This window comes from Ambystoma mexicanum, chromosome 11 (genome assembly GCF_040938575.1).
Source record: "Ambystoma mexicanum isolate Mex_15411 chromosome 11, UKY_AmexF1_1, whole genome shotgun sequence".
NCBI classification, from domain to species: domain Eukaryota; kingdom Metazoa; phylum Chordata; class Amphibia; order Caudata; family Ambystomatidae; genus Ambystoma; species Ambystoma mexicanum.
The window spans coordinates 1,121,376,416-1,121,399,093 of NC_090934.1; the positions used below are offsets into that span (position 1 = coordinate 1,121,376,416).

The 22,678-nt window shown below is 46.9% G+C and overlaps 1 protein-coding gene across 5 annotated transcripts in view; it reads right to left on the reverse strand.

Moving 5' to 3' along the window:
* SCAPER (S-phase cyclin A associated protein in the ER) overlaps positions 1–22,678 on the reverse strand; it is a 4,210,252-nt gene that overhangs the window by 4,028,874 nt on the left and 158,700 nt on the right. For all 5 annotated transcript variants that reach the window (XM_069624455.1, XM_069624453.1, XM_069624454.1 and 2 more), the window contains exon 2: positions 17,315–17,432. In XM_069624455.1, coding sequence (XP_069480556.1) covers positions 17,315–17,432 — 118 coding nt within the window. The remainder of the gene's footprint in view (positions 1–17,314; positions 17,433–22,678) is intronic.

Below are 22,678 nucleotides of genomic sequence, written 5' to 3' on the forward strand. Positions count from 1 at the left end.
GGTGTTACTCCTTAAGGGAAAAGCCTCCGGATACCTAGTAGCATAGTCCAGTATCACCAGGATACACTTGTTTCCTGTTCTAGAGGGCTTGAGTGGCCCACCTATCCTGTTTATCCTGTAGAATTTGATTTCAATGATAGGCAATGGCTGAAGAGGAGCCCTGAGCACATCATCCAACAAGCCCTGAGCACATCATCCAAGATTCAAACAACAAAGAGCAGGGGGAGTCAGCTTCCTGGTCCTCGCAACGAAAAACTGGAATGCCCTCCCTATCTCCCTTAGAAAGGAACCCTTATATCTATTATTCAGGAAAAATGTCAAGGCATGGCTACTGGAGCATGAACACAGTCTCACAGTTGAACCAGGACTTCTCGCCCAATTAGTAAGAGTCACTCTAACCACGTTAAAGGTACTACACCACATTGTCTTGATCCTCCTGTGCCTCCCTGTCTAATTGTGCCTGGATGCACATTGCCTTGCATCTATCTGTACTGTATATAATTGTTATGTCTGACTTAGTGAACTTACCACTTATATGTGCATATGTAATTACTTGTAAATGCCTTTAACTGTGTATGTATAACTACAAATGTCACTATGTAATATATCATTGTACTTATTTGTAACATGTATGCTTAGCACCCAGATGCCTATGGGCTTGGTGCACTCTACAAATAAATAAACAAACAAACAAACAGGGTTTTCTGGCAGGTGGGGCATGTTACACAAAACTGTTTGACCCGGGCACTCACCAGGGTGTAGGGGGGTCTTTCCAATGCGCCTAACCTTCAGATACTAAATTCTAACAAGCGGATACATCCTCTGGGCTTCAGAAATGTGTCCTGATGCATGCCCTGGAGCAGCTATGGGGTACTAGAGTGTTCCATCAGTACCTCTAATTTATCCAAACCCGGCATCCGCTAGCTTGGTCTCTTCAAGATCGTTCACGTTTTCAATCTCTGGCACCAAGATCTTCATGCATGCGAATTGAGCAATGGGTTGCCTGGGTTTTATGAGAGATTCCCCAGGTTAAAGAGGACTACTTTGAGTCCTCCTCAGCAGTCCCCATTGATGACACCAGCTCCGACATCCAATGAATGTTTATTGGCCAATCCTAATTTTGGTGGTCCACCCATAGATCCCTTCAGGTACTTCTACCTTTTTTTGTTCAGATATTTGTATTGATTTTCGAACTAAATGGTATAATTAACATTTCAACAACCCCCCCCCCTCCCTGCACCCTCCCACTACCCCTGGATGGCGCATGTCTTCCTTGTGTTTGTTCTTTCTTGTTCTTTTGCTTGGGTTATAATATGTTCAGGATATGGATCTTGTGCAGGCTCCATTATAGCATGTAGTCGCTCTGCAGAAATTGTCAGGATGGGGCCCCAGTTTGACTGGAATTCCTCTGGAGTTCCTTGAATTTTATGTGTCATCCACTCCAACGGGATAAAGTTCTTCTGGAGCCATTGAATTTGTGTCTGGGGGATTTTCTGTTTCCAGAGTTTTGCTATTGTTAGCCAGGCCGCTACGATTAGCATCATTATACGTTTCTGCTGCTTTTTATTGTGCGTTCTCCGTGCAGGGTTCCAGAGGTCCGCCAACCACACCCTTTCCTCTAGGGCCTCTGTACCCTGCACCATTTTCCATACTTGTTCCTTTATGTCCTTCCAGAAGTTTGTTAAGGCTGGGCAGCTCCACCAAATGTGTTTCCAGTCACCCCGTTTTTGGCAGCCTCGCCAGCAGTTCTCATTGGAGGTGGAATAAATGGTATGCAGTCTTTCGGGGGTTAGATGCCATTGAAGAAGAATTTTCGGCCAAGTTTGTCTCAGTTGTATAGATCGCTCCAGTTGTGGAATTTTATGCCATACCTCTTTCCATTGGTTCTCCCAATGTCCTCTCCCACTTTCTCATGTAGTTCCATTGCACCTTTTCTCCCTGCTCATTCAGGATGTTGTACAGATTCGATACTAACTTGCGGGACCCTGCGTTTGTCGTCATTAATGTTTCAAAATTAGTCAACAGCCTTGTGGCGGCCTCACTATTAGCCGGAGTCGCCAACCAGTGTGTAAATTGAAGGTGATGATACGCGTCTGATGGTGTTAGACCCAGTTCAAGGAGGCATTCTTGGAATGTCATGATTGCTGTGCCCTTGTACATATCTCGAATTTTGGTGCATCCCGCTTGTTTCCAGGCGGTGAAGGCTTTGCGGTCCATTCCTGGTTGGAAATCTGGATTTCCAAACATCGGTGTGAAGGGGTGACGGGTATGTAGTCAGCTTCCCTCGTTTGACCGCCGTGTTCCATGCATCCAGGCCTGCCGCCAAGACTTCGCTGATTCTGGCTTTGGGGTGCCTATATCTTTTGGCTGTCCAGAGTAGGTTTGAGAGAGGGGCGCCGGCCAACTCCTCGTCTTGTTTCACCCAGAGGTGTAGGGGGGTGTGTGCCACCCACTCCTTTATTACTCGTAATTGTGCGGTTTCATAGTATTTCCTGAAGTGGGGAGTGCCATTCCGCCTTCTTGCATCTGTGCCGTTAGCGTCGTCATAGCAATTCTTGGCTTCTTGTTTTGCCATACGTAGGCCGATACCATCTTATTTAGTGACCTGAAGAATGTTTTCGGGAGCTTAATTGGGAGCGTCTGTACTTCTACCTTTAAGCAAGTCTTGACAAGGACTTCGCCATGGGGTGGAACAATCACCTTGTTGTCCTCATACAGGTTGCGTCCTACAGCACTGGGTGTTGCTCTGGTGGGGCTTCAAGCCATAAGGGTCAGTATCAGGAGGATAGCTCAGGGTCAACGTGCTCGCCTTTGAAGCAAAACAACGTGGAGCAACACAGGTTCGATCCACGGGTCAGCGCTTGCAAACCTCTGGGTATTAAGTGTGTTATAAATAACCAATCATAATTATGAATTGTACTACCCTCTTCATCTCCCTTAGCTGTTGGTGGCCCCTGCATTGAGGTCTATAGGATACCACAACAACACTAGGTGTCACAGATGGCTTGAAGAACACATCATCTCTCGAAGACAGTTCAGGAATTTGTATTGGAGAAATTGCAAAGGGGTTTGCACGGCCACCCCCCTCTCCCATCTTGTGCGGACCTCCTTAGGCCACGTGTCAATCAACACCAGGAGGTCTCTAGAAATCAGTCACCCCTGTTGTCTACATTTCACCCTTTCTAACTCCCTATGGGAACAATGAAAGCGAATCTTAACCTAGGTCCCACAGTATAATTTGCAGGACCACTTGGCACTTTCCTTTCAACGCCCTCAAATTCCTCACCCTGATGTTCTATTGTTTCTCTACCTACCAACTACCCTACTCCCCTTCTTCCTCCCACTCGCCTTAGTCTCTCTCTGTCTTTCTTTTCCATCCCTTTGTTATCTCGCTACATCTACTCTCTTCCCCTTTCTACCACTACTCTCCGCTCTCCAAACGACTACTATCCCCTCTCCACAATGCTACTTCTCTCCCCTCTCCATACTACTCCAGGCACACCTTCTCCCACAGCCCTCCTTTCACTCTCCTAGTCATCTTCTCATCCACCCCCAACTCCGCTAGTCTTGCTGTCACTCCTTGCATGCACACCCACACCCACATCCATGTACCGCTTTCTCTCACCAATCAATGCCTCACCTTGCATGCTCCTTTAGCAATCCTAAACAGTTATCCTCTGTACGTCCTTTATCCGCTTGGTCCTTTGGCCCTCCTTCACCATTGACCGCACCCTAACAACCCACACCTTCCAGTTTACTGTGCCACTTTTTTAAATCTTTCCTCTTTCCCTCTCCATTGGCTAGCATCCTCAGCTGGTTTTCCGGGCCAACCGTTGTCTTTCTCCCCACCCAGGGATGGGATTTCAAGTAAGCAAATACATAATGGCCATTAAGCCCTGTCCCCTTTTTGTGCGTGGATTTGACGGTATTAGGGAATGGTGGCCCACTCTTACCACAAGCAATGTACCAAGTCTTAAAGTGCTGAGCTTTATGGTTGCCGCTTTGTGGTGCAGACCACTCCAGGGCCTCTTTGCAGTTAAACTGACTGTCTCTTGCATGTGGAGTGCTGTGGTCGCCGCTTCACTGTGCGCACTGCTCTGTTGTCCCCTTGCAATTATACTGAATGTGTGTGATGCGTGGTACACTGGGCTTGTTAACTTGATGCAAGGAATGGTGGTTCAATTCTCTCAAACTCTCTGCGTTGAGTTGCTCGTTAGTTTTTCCACCACCATGCCTTTTGGGAAAGGTAGTCCTACGGAACAGAGAGAGACCGGCCAGCATTTTGAAATACAGATATGGGTCAAGAAAAGGTAGTACTCAGTTTAGACAGACAGGGGAGCTCACAACTCCCACACCCCACCTGTGTGGCAGGACAGGCTCTGGTGAAAACCCTCATAGGCCTCCCATCCCAGGCTGAGAAGACCACCACCCCACAGGTTCAGTTCAAGAGTGATAGGAAGTGTAGAGAGGAGCAGGTGTTGTGCGGTAGTCAAGGGGGATTAGGGTGGCGAGCTCAGGAGCATCTTATTTGAGGGATACGGGTGCAGGGCAGAAGGAGGAAGATTCGGAGGCCAGAGAGTGATGCAGAAGTTACACAAAGTTGACTCTAAAGGCTATGAGAGAAGGGAAGGAGAGGAGTGAGTAGGAGGAATGGAGGGAAGTCAAGGTGCATGATGAAGGGTAGCAGAAATAGGTGAGTAAAGAAAATGAAGAAAGGGTACAATCCAAGAGAGAGAGGATAGGTGGGGGGGGGGGGTGGAAAGGAAAGGGGTGAATGGCTGGGTGGGAAGAAGCAGTTTAATTTCTGAGTTGGGCTAGAATGGGGCTATAGGTAACCAACAGACAGTTAACAGGCCCAACACAGGAATTTTCTTTGGTCCTGTGAGATGACAGATGCTCTGCAGTGAAAGGATGGTCAATGGGTGGAAGGATGCCTGTGTGTGGAACCAGAAGCCAGGTAAAGTGTGAGCTCAGCGAAGCCCTGGATTGCGCAAGGGTTCTGGCCCTAGGCCCTTTAAAGCCCTAAAAGTGAGATGCCTGTTGCTGCTTTTGGCCCTTGGATGCAGACACCCTGGGAGGACTGAATAAAGGAAGCAATGTGCAAAATATACCTCAAGGGAGCCAATCACAGTGCTCCCAACGGCTTACATAGTTGCAGGCAGAGTCCTGGGTTTTGTAGGCCCGGTGAGTAATTTTGCAGGCAGGACCCCTAGACGATGCACAGGTCCTCTGGCAAAACAGGATCTGGCCAAGAAAAAATATATATTGAAAACGAACCTGCAGACAGTCATATGCCCCTCTGTGAGCCAAGCATGGTGATCCAGATGGCTTTCACACTTGCAGGCAGAGTCCCGGGTGTTGTAGGCCAGAGGAGCTTTGTTTTGCAGGAAGGACCCTCAGATGGTGCACAGGGTCCTCTGGCAAAGCAGCATGTACCTTTATCAGAATTCTGTCCCTATGCTGTGGTATTTGTACCTTTCTCATACAGCTACCAATCTGTGCGCTGTATCTATACTTCAGCCATTCACCTTCATCATGGCCTCCGTTGTCAAAACGTGTCCTGTACCTCTGCTAGAAAGGAATACACTCACTTTGAAAGCTAATGCTGCCCCTGAACTGCCATTTGATTATTGTCCTCGTCAGGTAAGAAGGGTTGGACGTGGACATGACTGTACTTTGAATTGTGTCTTTACATTATTTTTATTTATTTAAAAACCAATAAGGGATGCAGATAGGTCTTTGGCTCAAAAATCTAAATGTTTTTCACCCTCAGATGAACAGTCCACCTGTTAAGGTGCTGCAGTTCTTGCCAGCTATCTAGTTGTAGGCTTTCTAGGGCCTCATAGACTAAGACTGTCTGGTACCAACAGTCCTCTGACAGTTCAACACAAGTTCCTACTGCAAGGTCCATCCACATGCCCTTCATCTGCTCCTGGGTGCTCTGGCTGGCCTAGAGCCACGACTCATCTACCTGATGCAGGTAAACAGAGTTTCTCTAGAGGTTTGAGTTGGAGCCAGGAGTAATTCCTCCCCCACATTCTGACACATACTAGGTCCTAGGCTCCCCTCTGCAGCCTCTAGCAGTTCCCTCTGAATTAGTGTTGCTTCTTTGCTTCTAGCCCAATAATCTTCCACTGTTCCTTCTCCCACGATTTACCACCTCCCCCCGTTCTTGTTCCTGCCACGGGGCCTAACTTATTCCCCCCTGTTCTTAAATTCATCTTTACCATCTCCTCCATTTGTTAGCACCTCTGCCAGACATTGACCACCTCTTGCCTCTCACCACCTCCTCCTGATAAAACCACCTCCTTCAGAATCCTACCACATACTCCTGATGCAGCCACATACTGCTGTAACCAACTCCTCCTTAGGGGCACCTCCTCCTCTGACTATACCCACCTCAGCCAAACCATCACCACATCCTCCTGGTTTCTACTCGCACTTTTCCCTTCAATAGCCTGTAGTCCGCCACTTCAGTCCTTGAATTGCAGTCAAAATGTCTCCACCAGCAGCATAGGCTCCCCCAACTGAATATGGGCAGATGTCTTATAGGTCTGTGGACCTTCCGCATCGGCTGGACTTTGGGCAAGGGTCTGCAGCTGTTACCAACTGTTGCAGGGCCATAACTGGCTAGGGTGTTCAGCTCCACTTGGACCTACTTGAGGCCGAGTGGGTGGACCAAACCTATATCAAGCCTGTTGGCCACCTTGGATTTACTATGTGACCTGTGAGGGCTGTGTGAGGAAAGAACAGCCTCATTGACCTGGCAAGAAGGGAAAAAGAACATTGTGATCCCACCAGCTCCCACCTTCCATCCTTCCTGGAGCAGCATTCAAGGTAAGCCAAGTGGGGCTTGTAGTCTGCAGGGAAGTCGTTCTACATGTATGCAATAAGATTTGCATTTAAATTTAAAAGTTGCCGCAGAGCATGCAAAACACCCCAAAATGGACCATCTGAAGCATAATTGACTACTATCAAAACGTTTTCTACATTTGGCTTCCGTGTTCCTTCTAAAACGCCCAGTGTGTACAATATTTTTTGTTTTTCCATGAATGCATGTGCTTTGTGTGCACTTTCAAAGATGGCCGCCCCTGCCTAGGGCAGAGGAGCCATCCACTGCCTGAAGTCTTGCCCCTCTACCATTGGCTGCCTCAGTACACTTATTCCAATCAGGGGCAATAGCAGACGGAAGCGGCCCCTCCAACAAAGGCACACATCTAGGTCCCGTCTGTGCTTGTCCGGGCCTAGGATGGCCTCCACCACAAACTTAGCTGCAGCTTGCTGGGTTGATGTTGCTCTCCCATGAACTCGGGCCTCAGCACCCCTATGAACTATTGAGCCTTCAGTGAGTGATGGTTGAACTATTGTTTTTGCCTCCTCCACTAGCATCCTAATCTATATCCTTGTATATCTCCCTTTGTTTAACCTCTTCTCCTCACCTTTATCTCCTCTCTCTGGTGTGTCCTCTGCACAAATTCGTTTTTAGCTGTGTGCATTTACATTCTGCACCCTAATTTACTGCATTTGTGGCCTTTCATTGAAAATCGTGTTTAGCTGTGCATTTACATCCTGCACCCTTATTTACTGCATTTGTGGCCTTTCATTGAAGATCATTGTAGCTGTGTGCATTTACATCCTGAACCCTAATTTACTGTAGTTGTGTCCTTTCCATTGAAAATCGTGTTTAGCTGTGTCCACCCTAATTTACTGCATGTGTGGCCTTTCAGTGAAAATCGTTTTTAGCTGTGTGCATCTACATCCTGCACCCTAATTTACTGCATTTGTGTCCTTTCCACTGAAAATCGTTTTTAGGTGTGTGCATCTACATCCTGCGCTCTAACTTCATTGCATTGTGTCTTTGCCATTGCTGGGCCACCTGTGAGATTAGGTCAGAACTGTGCAGTGCAGTCACCCTCTCCTTTCAACTCCCCTGTCACCCTAATGGCATTCACCATCTCTCCTATCTTCTCTAATAGCTACTCTACCTTCAAAAAATCTTAATTGCAAACCCTGGCCTTCCCATCGCAGACACCTACGTCAGCGCAACCTCTAGAGAGGTCTTCACTGATATCATCTTCTCTGTCGCCTCTCCAGATCTTTGGACTCCTCATCTCATCTCTACTCGCTCCCCTTTCACTTCCTCTCCCATTAACGGTGCGACCAAGTGGGAAGTCCTCTTGGCTGGCTTCTCATCCTCACATTGCACCGTTAATGTCTACCACAATGGCACTATCCTGGTGCAGGGTCCTCACCCCAACCTTCTACTCTTTGACCGGATCCTGCCTTCCCTCATCAACTTTGCTTCTTCTGCTGCCTCTCCTCTCCCCTCACCTCACCTATCTCACTGTTCCGCCTCCCCTGACCGGAGTACCACGCCCCTGTACGCCTCCTCAGAAAACCTTCAAAGGCAGAGACCGCCTCCACCTGGCAACTCTTAAAGCCTGCTCTGCCAACAAACACTCGGCTGACATCTGCCTCCTTCTTGAAGACACTGACCTTGACTTTCTCACATTCACCGAGACTTGGTTCAATGCCAGCTCAGTAACTGCTTTTGACTCCCTCTTCCCTTTTCGTTTCACAATCATTTCCAAGCTCCAACCTCACTGTGCTGGCAGTGGGTTTGCCTTAATCTATCCTGAGTGGGTTCCTTCTTCCATCGTACCCACTCAACTCTATGCTTCCTTCGAGAGCCTGGTCTGCAAGTTGGTCATCTCTTCCTACTCCACTGTGACCATTGCTACCATCTACCGGCCTCCAGGGGCTCCCACTCTGTTCCTCTCTGAATGGGCTGATTTTTGCTTCGTCTTACTTTCATCCACTCCCAACCTCCTCCACTTGGGTGACTTCAACGTCCAATTGGGACGCTTCTGCCTCAGCATCCACTCTTTTCATTGACTTCTGCGCCTCTCTCTCCCTTTCCATCCACCCCTCTGGTCCAACCCACTCGGCTGGACACACCCTTGATGCCATCCTCCACTCAAGCCTCTCGCTCTATCCCACTCTGGTCATCCCTCTTTCCTAGTCAGACCATGGCTCTCCTACTGCACCCACAAAAGCCCTACAAATCTCGTTCTCAAACATTTGCCCGATGAAACGAGTGCCAGCCGCTGCCTTTGCCTCTACCGTCATCCTCCTTCCCCTCTTACCTCAGGCTCCACCTCAGACTCCGCTCTCAGCAATCACCAATACCCTTGACATCCTTGCCCCAGTCATGATGATCCGTCTGAAACCTTCTTCTAAGCCGAACACCTGGTATGACTCTGAACTTGCAGCCCTGAAACAAAAGGGAAGAGCAGCGGAACAGAAGTGGCAAACATCAGGTTCACCCTCTGACAAACTGACCTACCGCCTGCTCCAAAAGCAATACAGACTCGCCATCCATGCCAAGAAATAAGCCCACATTCAGGCATGGGTATCAGGTGCATCCAATAAAACGGCTGAACTTTTTAAAATCTGCAGAGAGCTAGCCAACCCTTCTGCAGTCTTGTCCTCCCCTCTTCCTTCCCAGGCCTTCTGCAATGCACTGGTCACACACACTGCCACCAAAAATCAGGACATCCTGAACACCATTGTTACTCACCCACCTAACCCATCTCACACATCTTTGCCTCCCTTCGCCACTCCCCCTCCTCCCTCCACCTTCTTCTCCTTCACCACAGTCACACCTGAAGTTACCATAGTTGTCCGCTCTCTGACGGCCTCTTCCAAAAATGTCCCCCCCTGCTCGTCCAGAACTTTCAAGGACAACATTGTCACTCTTGCCCCCGCACTTGCTGATTTCTGCAACTACTCTTTCGCCACTGGTTCTTTTCCCCTCCTTCCTCAAACACTCCATTGTGCGCCCACTGTTGAAAAAACCTTCAGCAGACCCTACATGTCCATCCAACTACCGCCCTATTTCAATTACCCCATTCCTGGGGAAACTGCAGGAGAAGCTGGCATTGCCCCAACTCAACTCGTACACTGAACTTGTCGGTGGTCTCCACGATAATCAATCTGGATTCCGAGCATCCAGAGGCACGGAAACTGCTCCCCTCAACACCTGTGAAGAACTGCTCGCATCCCTGGACTCCAACTCCCCAGCTGTCCTCATTCTACTTGATATCTCTTCTGCCTTTGACACTGACAACCATTCCATCCTCATACAAAGTCTCCACGATACCCTCGGAATGGGCGACTTCTTCCCTAACTGACCACTCCTCCCATGTCATCCTGGGCACCTTCTCCTCTCCTACTTCCTTCTCCACCTGTGGTGTTCCCCAGGGATCTATCCTCCCCCCCCCGGCTCTTGAACATCTGCCTTGCTCAGCTGGCACACCCCATCTCCTCCTTCTCCCCCCAACTTCCAGTGTTATGCAGGCGACACTCAACTCCTTTTCAGTGTTCCCGCAGATTCACTTGCACCTTCCTTCATCCCTGACTGCCTATCTGCCATCCAGGTTTGGTGCTCTTCCAATGATTTCTGCCTTAATGCCAGCAAAACTGATATCCTTCCTATTGGGACCCCCTGCTCCCTCATCCTTCCCTTCTCTCTGGCCTCCCACATTGGGTTCTCCCCTTGCTCCTTCTTCTGAAGCCAGAAACCTTTGGCTCCTCTTTATCCTTCCTGCCTCACAGGTAGGACATTGCCAAGAAGTCCCACTTCCAACTCTTCCTTCTCTAAGGAATTCCCCCATTTCTCACTTTCCCCCAGAAGCTCAATGTTTGTATTTATTATTTGTATAGCGCGCAAAACTGTGCGGTATTAAGGCGCTTAAGCCTAGTTACAGTGCTTCAGGTTACAGAATGGGAAGCGTACGAAGTGGATTGCAACATCACAGAATATGCAAGGTAGTATATCATATGTAAAGTGCAGAAAGAGAAGTAATGCATACATTGAGTCTGGTGCCAAGTTACAGGTGGCAGTATCTCACAAATGCAAAGGACCAGCAAAAGGCAGATACATGGTGCCTATCCCATGTTGCAGGGCGGCAGCGACGCAAAAATGCAAAGGCCCAACAATAGGCAAATACATGGTGCCTACCCAATCTTACAGGGTGGCAGCAGCACCCAAATGCAAGTGACAAATCAAATCCTTGGGCAAGTGCATGGAGCCTACCTCCTGTTCCAGGGCGGCATCAGTATACAGATGCAAGGGACCAACAGTAGGCAGATACATGGAGACTGCCTCATGTTGTGGGTCAACGGATTAGGTAAGGTTGATCGGGGGAGACGGGGAGGTGCACACAGACACACAGGCGACCAAGGGGGGGCTGGGGGCACACAGACTCACAGGTGACCAAGGGGAGGGGTTGAGGGGGCACACAGACTCACAGGCGAGCAAGGGGCTCACTGTGCAAACCTGGATACGAACAGGGAGACAAACAGGGGCCTTAGGTTTGGGCCTTCGGAGGAGGGCCGGTCAAGCCTGCCGGCTCCTCATTGGCAGATAAAGAATGGTGCCTGAGCCAATGGGGGCACAGCACCAAATATACCACAACAAAGTGTGGTATACTTGGGCCGCCATCTTGGAATGGCAGCTCGCCGTTCAATTGTATAGCCAGGATGTTAAAGCTAGCGAAAAAGCACACACATGAGCAAAGATATCCATTCATCAGAAGAAGGAATTGCAGTGCCACGATCATTGTAACAACTGAGCAATTTGTAGAAATGGCAGCGCTGGCTTGCACTTGCCTGTAAGGGCCCAGGGGGGGGGGGGTCTTGTCTTCATCCACACGGGAGGTTGAGGCTGCACCTGGCGAGATCCGATGGAGGGGAGAGGGCGCAGTGTCCGTCCGACAACTGCTGCCCTGCCGGTGCGCGGGAGACTGACGGTTTCCTGAGCCCTGGTTCTCTCTAGGCTTGACTATTGCAACAGCCTCCTCCTCAATCTACCTTCTTCCACTCTGCGACCCCTTCAGCTATTCCAGAATAGAGCAGCAGTCTCCCGAGGAGCACAGAGAGCCGCGTTTAGCAGTTGAGCAAAGGAGTTGTGGGCAGAGTGGGATATAGAGACAGAGACAGAGGGGTATTGTAATAATAATGTGATAACACTGCAATACTGCAGTAGAAAAAGTGTGTAAAAGTGAGTGTGTGATTCTTCTGGTAGCTTTCACATATGCTGCGTTACCCACTGTGACAAAGGAGTTCACTTCTGAGCCACTCTTGAGGTTTATGGTTTTGCATGCTTCTGAGGAATACTTGGCTCTTGGTTTTCTGAGTGTCACCACTATGACGAGGGTGATTACTCCAGAGGAATACTACCCACTTGGTTCTTTGGGTATCACTACTGTGACGAGGGAGATCACTCCCAAAAGATACTTTATTCTTGGTTCTTTGGGTATCATTACTGTGACGAGGGAGATCTGCGAGGGGTCAGAAATGAGAGACGGACACAAGGCTGTTGTATTCTCAGTTAAAGACATGTTTACTAAATAAAAATGGCTTGGGAAAATGCCTTTCTAGACCTATTCTGAAGAGGAACTTCCCTACCTGGAAACTAAAATGAAGGATCTCTGTAACAGAAAACCGTCCTTGTGTCAAAACAAACTATCCCAACCCGCACACCTATGAAAAAATAACAAAAGGTGCAAGGTAATGTTTTTAAATTGATGTCAGAGATGTTCAAAACCAAAAATATAAGAATAAATCCAACGAAAATGTTTTCAAAGGTAAAGTCCCTTGGATCCAATGGGGGTTCCCTTCCCTTGGATTCTTAAACAGGATGGCAACAAAATGTCTCTTTAGCTAACAGCTGTTTGTGTCTTCACTGGCCTCAAAGTTCTTGTTCAATCATAAGGTTCTATAACAGTTTTTTTGTAGAAGCTCTTGTAACTTTACAGATTACCTGGTATACGTCTTTGCCAGGAATCTTTATACAATGTTCAGCTGCCTGGTGTACTCGCCTGCCAGGATTTCTCTTTAGGGTTTTCAGATCACCTGGTGTACTCTCCTGCCAGGAATCTTGGTAAAATGTCCACTGCCTAGTATAGTCGCCTGCCAGGACTTTTGCACGTTTTACATTTCTGTGGTGTACCACAGTACCATATACCATGTGGTGCTTGGTATATCCATCTGTGGTAATAGTTGCTGAAACATATTTGCTCAAACTTCTCCCCCACATTGGCATCTCATGAATCTGTGCTTGATTCTGACTTGCCTTTATAGTTTGCCTTGTCAGCTTTCAAACATTCTTCTTATTGAAACTTGCCTTTATACTTTGCCATGGCTGCATTCAAACAAACGTTGCCTTTGTACTTTGCCTTGGCTGCATTCAAACATCAGAACGTTTGCATTCAACAGTCAGAACGTCGGACGACTTTGCCTTTTTAGGTATCTTCCCCTTGAAAGTGTCTCAACCACTTGCCAGAGGGAGTATGCTCTTTGGGTCTGCTTGTTCCGGCAGAGGCATGACTGCGCACAGGTGCAGAGTTAGAGGCCCTACCTTCGTCGATCCATGCCATCAACCTCCTATGATGGGCTCTCTGCGTCCTGAAGGAGAAGGTCTTGCAGATTGAACATCCCTCTGCATTGTGGGTCTGGATGAAGGCAGTAGATGCACTTCTGATGGCGATCTTCTGGAGCAATACTGGCAATGGATACACGTTAACACAGGTCACAACATGACCAAAGGAAAACAATTCGGAAACAAATTTAGCAAAAATAGGCAAAATTGAGTAAAGCACTTTAAGACCGAACCTCGAGGACTGCAGACACAAAAAATGTGCAGTAAACATCTGAAGATGGCGACCAGAGGTGGAGTGAAGGAGGACAGATGTTATTGGCTGGGGCATTATGACCAAACGTGACAGCAATAGGCTATATAAGCGACATATAGTTTTTAGCTTAAAGCTTAACTGCTGTATATTACCGAGGGACCATGTGAATCCATGTAAGACCCCCATGCTGGAGAAGAATTATCCCGCTCACGCAATCGCTCAAAGAGTGAACAGAAAGAACCAGCACAGTAGCGAGGCATGCATAATGACGAATGCAGCAGCTGCAAAGCATAGCAAAGTTATTTAGAAGGCATGTAGCTATGTTGCGATTGCCCAGACAGGAGAGTAACGAGGGGCATGTGCTGTGCTTCGGGTTTTCCCTACAGGTGCGGAAGCAAAGCACCTTCAGCTGTTTCACAGATCACACAAATCCAATCAATCTTGCACAAGCACACTCTGTTCTAAACTAAGTGCAATATTGGTTTGTCAAGAGATATTTAGGCGTACAGCTAGTGAGGGACTGGAAGAACATTGTGGACAATGTAGGACAAGACTTTGGCCTGTGTGAAACAAGACAGCGCTTGTTCTCACTCTTTGGGAAAGGTCAACTTGCTTTATGTTTTGCAGAACCTAGCAGTTCCAGTAATTGAGAATGAATACAAAAGCTTAAGGAGGTCCTGAAATCCTTTCTGCAGGGGACTTTATCTAACATATACTATTAAAGGTAGTTAAGAAGGGAAGGTTTTCCAGAAACTAGAAAACACCAAAAGTGGTTTGTTATCAAATCTGCTCACTTTCATGTTAAGGATAGTCCACATGATGTACCAGGGTGGGTGTGAATAAGTGAGCCCAGATGCATTTGGCTAGCTGTTATATACGAAGCCATTTCATTGGAGGGAAGCTACATGGAAAGCAGTGGTTAAAGGAGAGTGGTGAGAAGTGCTATCTTCACTCATGCAAGTATTGGGGGAACCCAGCAATAAAGGTGCGGACTAGGGAAATTTAGTAGTGATCCTGGCAAACTGCCAGTATGCACAGGATATGTGAGCGAATGATGGAGTGGTTCCATTTGCTGATTTATTGGCCTACTATGTTCTACAGAGGAAAGCAGAAGGAAGGTATACGATGCTAAAGGGTACACTGGAGGGAATTATGGCTATGTTGCTATATATATATATATATATATATATATATATATATATATATATATATATATATGTTTGTTTCAAATTAAACGCAGAACATAACAAACAAAAATTGCCAAAACTTGGTTGCAGAATGTCATGAATATCACATTGTATACATAAAGGTCACGGGTGAGCAGGGCGGGGGTGGTAATTGGGCAGCAGTTCCGTGCAGTACATAGTGGGAAGACAGCAATACTTAATGGTAGCACATACTGTATGACTCATTCGTCTCCCACCCATCCCCCCACACTTTGTGGAATTTCCAAGGACAGCCCCTGGCGTTGTAAATGAGTCTTTCCAGGGATGCACATCTGTCAACCTCTGCAGCAGCTAAGGCTTCGTCTGTCTATGGCTATGCTGTCTTAAGGATACTCTCTGGTGAGCTTGGTGTGCTGCTTATGAATAAGGAGTCAACTGAGAGGCAAGGAGTGGTGGTAAGTGGCATGGATAGAAGGAGCTGGTTAAGGGAAGAATGGGAACGTGAACTACGGGAGGGGATTTCATTGGAGAGGTGGGTAGAAATATGTGGTTCCTGTATAGCACTAAGTTGGACCCCCAGCTGAAAGTTAATTAACAAACTAAGCGGCATTGGACTCCCTCAAATATATCTAGACTGTATTTATTGGATAGTTAAACCGATTCTAGATGTTCCCAACCCATGGGCACACTTATGCATTTAGTATGTGGGTGAAGCAAGAGTTAACAGTTTTGGACCGCTGCTCTTCGTAGGGTGGATCTGGTGTTGGGCAAAACTGTTTCTAACTCAGCAAAGGTTAATTCTTTTCTAAATTTTGAGGGAAAATCTATCTTATTCTACATGCTAAACATAGCAACTTTAAAGGGGTCCGGTGGTAGCATACACAGAAATATAGCAACTCTGGGAGACAAGGAAAAAAGCCATATGAAGAAAACTGCATTCAGGACCGGATGACCGCCTCCAAATACTTTGTAAAAACAGTCAGCCATATAAGAAACTGTATGAGTCCGTTTGATAACTCTTTAATAAGCTATATGCTTACCTGGAAATCAGTTGGCATATTTTCTTGGTATACTTTAAGTTTTAGGTTTTGAGTAAGTTGTTTTCCCTATGTCTTTTTCTGTCTTCCTTGAGATATGCAACAGGGAATATGCAATTGCTAGGTATGGAGCATGTAAAAAGGGTCCATGAAAAATGTGCCTGGTTATGGCTTGGATTAACATGCATTTGACTATCTATGGTGCTTTTCTTGACGTTGTTATGTTGGAGATCAGCTATACTCGAGAGCTTTGTGTAGATTTAAAATCCAATAAAAAAACTTTTTTTTCAACAACAAAAAACAGCATTGAAGGAGACAGACAATAGCTCAAAAAGCTGCTCCCTTTTTCAAGTCGAGCGTTCAAACCTGTAAAATACCAATGTCATTCTCATGAAGCACATACAAGCATGCATACACTTACGCTCAGCACAGTACCTCACAATGCACTCTGCACCTTCTTAGGGATGGTATTGGGCGCTGACTCTGCAGCACAGTAAATAACACGACATACTTGGCATCACATAAAACCAACTTTGCATCTAGTGCTTCACCAGTTTAACTTTTGCCTGATAAGCCATAGGGAAAGAATATGTCTTGAATGGTGCTCGCTGAAATGCAGTATCCATTATCGCTGCAAAGGTGAACTACATGGCAGTGAAACTGCAAACTTTCATTACAAGTACACCACGATACAATTTCGAAGCTTCCAAAAATTCTGCCTTGTGAAAAACAATAACTCTCCCCATTTGAAAGACTAAAGGAAGGATGCATGTCTTCCAATTTGAAGTGCGCTCAACCCCTTGCATGTTATTCTGTTAATGGTTTGCAGTAGGATGCTGTAAGGTAACTGCATTCAACCGGCATGAATTTAGGATGAAGAAAAAGGTACAATCCATATGCTCAGGAATGCTCGAAGCCTCAGTACACCCACAAACCTAGATTTTTTTAAACATTATTTTCGTACCCAAAATTGTAACTAACACCTGAAGAGGGTCTGCTTCCATTCCCTTCTGCATTGAAACACAGCTAAAAGGGTATTTTCTCCAATGCCGTCAGATGGCAAACAAAACATTTAGCAACAACTTAGTATATAGACCTACCTCCAGCCTTATATTTTAAGCTATCCATTCACTGTGCCAGAATGGTAGGGCACAACAAAATAGGCCTCCTCTACGTTGTATATAATTTGCATCTGACATTTGTATTTTTACAGACTGTTCAAGCCACTTTACATTATTTAAATAGAAAAGCAAAGCTTACACAAAAAAGCTTTAATAATCACTTTTGTCATTCTCCTACACGCATATTTATCCAACATCTTTTACAAAAGAGTTTTTAAACTACTCCAACGACATATGGTGACTGCCCGCATGGATAACAAATACAACATTTTCAAATTTGGAGAAAAAAGTACCCTCGTCTTCTCTGTTTTCTAGCGGCACACTCCAGGCTATGAGATTTCTTGCGGTTCGTCCCTCCTCTGCCACGATCTTCCGCACCTTGTCATGGCTGTTGGAACGCTGAAAGGCAGCCTGGAGATAGCAAAAAAGAGCAAGAAATTAGTCATCTTCTATCCAGATTCAAAGTCAGTAATAGTCTCCAAAATCGCTTTCTAAAGGACAATTGTCATAAAATATCAAAAATAATGCCCAACTCTAGAAGGGGTTGGAATTGGCAGCCTTACCCCTATATCCCCATCCCGCAGTGAGGCCCCACACCCTTACCCCCACCATACCCCATGTCATTGCAGGGCAAACTTTCCACTAATTCCATTTGCTTCCAATTACCATAGCAGCTAAATCTGTAACAATATATTACTGAATAGGGAGCACTGCTACTTCCCACAAGTCTATTTATTTTCTAATTTAATTGTTTTCTGCATATTTTCTGTGTTGAATAAATATGCATTTTTGTAAAACCTATTAAGCTATTCAACTATCTAGCAACATTTGCATGGCTGGGAGCAGGCGTGAGGTCACCAGAAACCATAATTGGAGGTAACCACCACATCACCATCAGTCTTACTTAGGCTTGACAAGACGATTTGGAGTACTCTGAATAACAAAGACAGCTAGAGGTTTCCTGACAAGCCATGCAAGAAACATACCTAGCTTTGAGAGGGATCTAATTTCTCAAACTCTCAATTCAAATGGACTCTTCATGTCAATCTGCAGGGCTCTTTTGCAACCTCTGCGACTCCCTCTCTCTCTATTCTTCCCTTTGGCCCTACTCACTCTGCAGGGCACAACCCTGGCTGTTCTGATCTCCTCAGACCACTCCCTCTCCAACCCTCTCACTACTCCTCTATCCTGGAGTGATCACTTTCTCCTTTCCTTCCATCTCTCTCTCTCTACCCCTCAGGCCAAGCCAACTCCAGCACTGCCACCTACCTTCTCGGTCATTCAAACCATGAAGCCTGTGTCAGTGGAGGCTTTTGCTACTACTTTCTCTACTCCTTCTGCACCTTTGGCTGACTCACACCCTGACACAGCCCTTTCCAACCTTCATCTTTCTATCTCAGACTCTTGATGTACTTGCCCCTGTCATGAGGATCTGCTTGAAGCCGAAATCCAAGAGCAACTCCTGGTACGACTCCAACCTCGTCACCCTTAAAAGCATGTGCAGGGTGACAGAGAGGAAGTGGAGGGCAACAGGTGCACCCTCTGACAAACTGGCCTGCCGCCTGCTCCAAAGGCAGTACAGACTCTGTTACACCAAGAAAAGTGCTCACATCCAAGCCCGCGTCTCTGTGGCATCTAACAACTCGGCCGAACTCTTCAAAATCTGCAAGGAGCTGGCCCATCCTGCTGCAATCTCTACCTCTCCTGTTTCCTCCCAAGACCTCTGTACGGCCTTGGCTTCTCATTTCATCACTAAAACTCAGGACATCCTGTCCACCCTCCCTTCCTCTTCTTCCTCCTCCTCCACACCTGGCCTTCTTGTGGCCGCCTTTCCACCTCCCTTCTCTTCCTTTCCCTTGTTCACCCCTGGCGACTTTTTTAGACAAGTCCGATCTATGAAAGTCTCATCAAAACAGGTTCTTCCCTGTACTTTCAGAACCATCAAGGACCACATTGTCGCCCTTGCTCCAGCCTTGGTCGATTTCTGCAATCACTCTTTTGCCACTGGAACCTTCTCCCTCCCCCTGAAGCACTCCCTTGTGCACCCCCTCATAAAGAAGCCCTCTGCCGATCTTTCTTTTCCAGCTAACTATCGCCCGATCTCCATCACTCCTTTCCTGGGCAAACTCTTGGAAAAGCTGGCCATTTCCCAGCTTAACCTTCATGCTGAATCTGTTGGTTGTCTCCATGGACATCAGTCTGGCTTCAGAGCTGCCAGAAGCACGGAAACTGCTATCCTGAACATCCGTGAAGACCTGCTGTCTAACCTTGATTCTAACCTTCCTTCTGTCCTCTTTCTTCTTGAGCTTTCTTCTGCTTTCGACAAGGTCAACCATGCCATCCTGCTCAAGCGCCTCCGTGATAACCTGGGTATCACTGATCAGGCCCTGGCCTGGCTGACCTCCTTTCTCACGGACCAACACTCTCAGGTCCAACTGGGGTCCTTCCTCTCTTCTATCTCCCTCTCTCTCTCTACCTGTTGTGTTCCCCAGAGGTCTAAACTCTCTCCTGGCTGTTCAACCAATGCCTGGCACCTCTTGGTCACCGCAGCGCTGCTCCAACTTTCAGTATTATGCAGATGACACCCAGCGCTCTTTCAAGCTCCCCTCGGACCACACTACTCCTTCTCTCATTCCTGACTGTCTGTCTACAATTCAGGAGTGGTGTACCGCCAATGATCTCTGCCTTAATGATATGATATGATATTTTATTTTTATCGCGCTCGTACACAAGTGTTTGTGCGCGACAGGGCAAAGGAGGGGAACAAGGGAGACCAAAACAGCGATCTTACTGGGCCTAGTGACATTGAGAACGCGCAAGTGCATGGGAGAGGGGGAGGGGAAAAGTGCATGGAAGTGGGAGAAGTGGAAAGTGCAAAGCAGAGGAGAAACAGATAAATAACAATAAATAAATAATAAAGGCAACAAACAGTTTTAGCGCAGCCAGCAATTTGCAAGTGCTAGGTTTAAGGCAGCAGACAGGGTAGGTCTGATAAGTGCAGGAAGAAAAAGGGCGGGGTTGTATGGGTACAGATACAGACCCCAGTGCAAGGGGTGGCCCGGAGGCAGTGCGGGAGGGTGACAGGGTGAGCAGGTACCTGGGCCCAGAGGACAGGGGGTGGCCAGGTGCACGGTGCCAAGAGAGAACAGATCAGCAGGGGAGAAGGGGAGCGAAGGCAGAAGAAAAGATGAAGGTCTTGAGGTGCTTCCGGAACCGGAGATGGTTCTCCTCAAGTTTTAGAGTGGCAGGGAGGCTGTTCCAGAGGGAGGCCCCACCAGAAGGCAGAGATCTACCCCCAGCTTGTTTCTTTGAAAAACGACTGACCCTGAGGGAGTTGGAGGTAGAGGAGCGAAGAGCACGAGAGGGGAGGTATTTGGGGAGGGATAGCTGAAGGTATTTTGGACCTAGGCCCCAGAAAGCTTTGTGGACAATGCAGAGGGTTTTGAATTTAATCCTTGCATCCACTGGGAGCCAATGGAGAGATTTCAGGGCTGGAGAGATACGATCCCAGGGCTTGAGGCCAATGACAAGTCTCGCAGTCCTGTTCTGGATTAGTTGCAGTGGGTGGAGAGTAGAGGCAGGTAGATTTAGAAAGAGGCTGTTACAATAGCCCAAGCTTGAGAGAACCAGAGCTTGGGATACCATGAGCTTCTGGGGGAAGGAGAGGAAAGGCAGAGTACCTCTGAGGAGGTGCAGTTGGAAATTTGACTTTTTAGAGACCTCAGAGATGTGGGCGGAGAAGGAAAGGGTGGAGTCAACAATGACCTCGAGGTTCTTAGCATCGCAGCTGAGGGTAGGAGGAGGGCCAAGGGATGACGGCCAGAGAGTGAGGGGAAAGGATGGTGAAGGTGTGCCGATGAGGATGATCTCCGTCTCGGTGGCGTTCAGACAAAGATCATTGGCGGCACACCAATCTTGAATGGCAGTTAGGCAATCAGAAATGAGAGAGGGAGAGGAGGTGGCAGAGGGCAGCCTGAAAATGAGTTGAGTGTCGTCAGCGTAGCACTGGAAATTTGAGCAGAAAGCGGCAATGCAGTGGGCGAGAGTTGCCAGGTATTGTTTGAAAAGCCAGGGCGAGAGGTTAGACCCCTGGGGAACACCACAGGTAGAGAGGAAGCTAGATGAAAGGAAGGACCCAAGTTGAACCTGGGAGGGTCGATCTGAGAGGAAAGAGGTCAGCCAGGCCAGAGCCTGATCAGGGATACCCAGGTTTTCACAGAGATGGTTGAGCAGGATGGTATGGTTGACCGTGTCGAAGGCAGAAGAGAGATCGAGGAGGATGAGGACAGAGGGAATGTTAGAGTCAAGGTTGGACAGCAGATCTTCACGGATGTTCAGGAGAGCAGTTTCCGTGCTTCTGGCAGCTCTGAAGCCAAGGTAGTGCTATTAGAGAAGAATTGGTCCACTCTTTTGTTAGGGGCTTGGAGGGTGGGCCAGAAATCAATAGAAAAAGGGGGGGTCCCAAACAAGCTACCTATTGATGTCAACATATAGGTTGGAAATTCAGACTAGCGTGGGGTGACTGCAGGAAAACATCTTATGTGAAGCATATACCATAAGATGCAAGAGAAGGTTAGGTTTACAAAATATACTTACATTTATTTTCTGATACATAATAAAAGGGACAGCAGAGGTCCGTCTTCTAAAAAGACACATGTGACAACATAAAACAATCAAATGAAAAACAGAATTCTAAAACATAAGAATATCTATTGGCATGATTCAATCTCAATAAAGCAAATTGCCGACTTAAAGTGATGTTTGTAGACACAAGGTGACTTCCAGTAATATTAAATACAGTTAATTCTCAAGGAAGACCCTATGTATATTGTGCCGACAGAGGGGACTGTTTCCAGCCTTAGATATATAGACACTCAAGTTGGAGGTGTCATCTGGTGTAACTGGACGCTTGATAGTCCGACTAAGGCTTTCGTCAGGACACACAAGAACACCTGGTGTTGGATGTCGTGTTTCGGAAGAAATGCTTTTTTTCTTTAACAATGTATCTAAAAAAAACAATAATACACATCTATTCCCAACCAACTACATACTTTTCTGACATCATTGCAACACCTCATTGTTCCTGATATTTCCAAGCTTTTGAGCAATTTCTGAATGTGCATCACAAGTATATCATTATCAAATAATATATATATCACACTGTTAGGTTCGGATTTATCCGATTTATCCGTACAGTAATTTTCTTACATCAGATTATGTATCTTTTATATATATATATATTTTTCATGACAGGTTTGTCTTTCGTAGATACAAACATTAGATCCACACTTATGAACAATCCAGTGCGGAGAAGGGAGGGAAGGGAAGGAGGGGGCGGGAAGGGGACTGGGAACAAGGATATGAGAGAAAAGGGGGGAATTTATTGTGACATCTGAATGCATTACTAAGTATGTTAGTACAAATACCTTTTCAATTTCTTAGAGACACACAGAAAAAACGGACGCCTTCAAATGGTGTACGTAATCGGTTTGTCTGCTTCACTTGTATTGGTACGGAAGCCAGACTGGTGGTCCTGGAGACAGCCAACAGAATTACAATGAAGGTTAAGCTGAGAGATGGCCAACTTTTCCAGGAGTTTGCCAAGAAAGGGAGTAATGGAAATTGGGCGATAGTTAGCTGGACAAGAAGGATCAGCT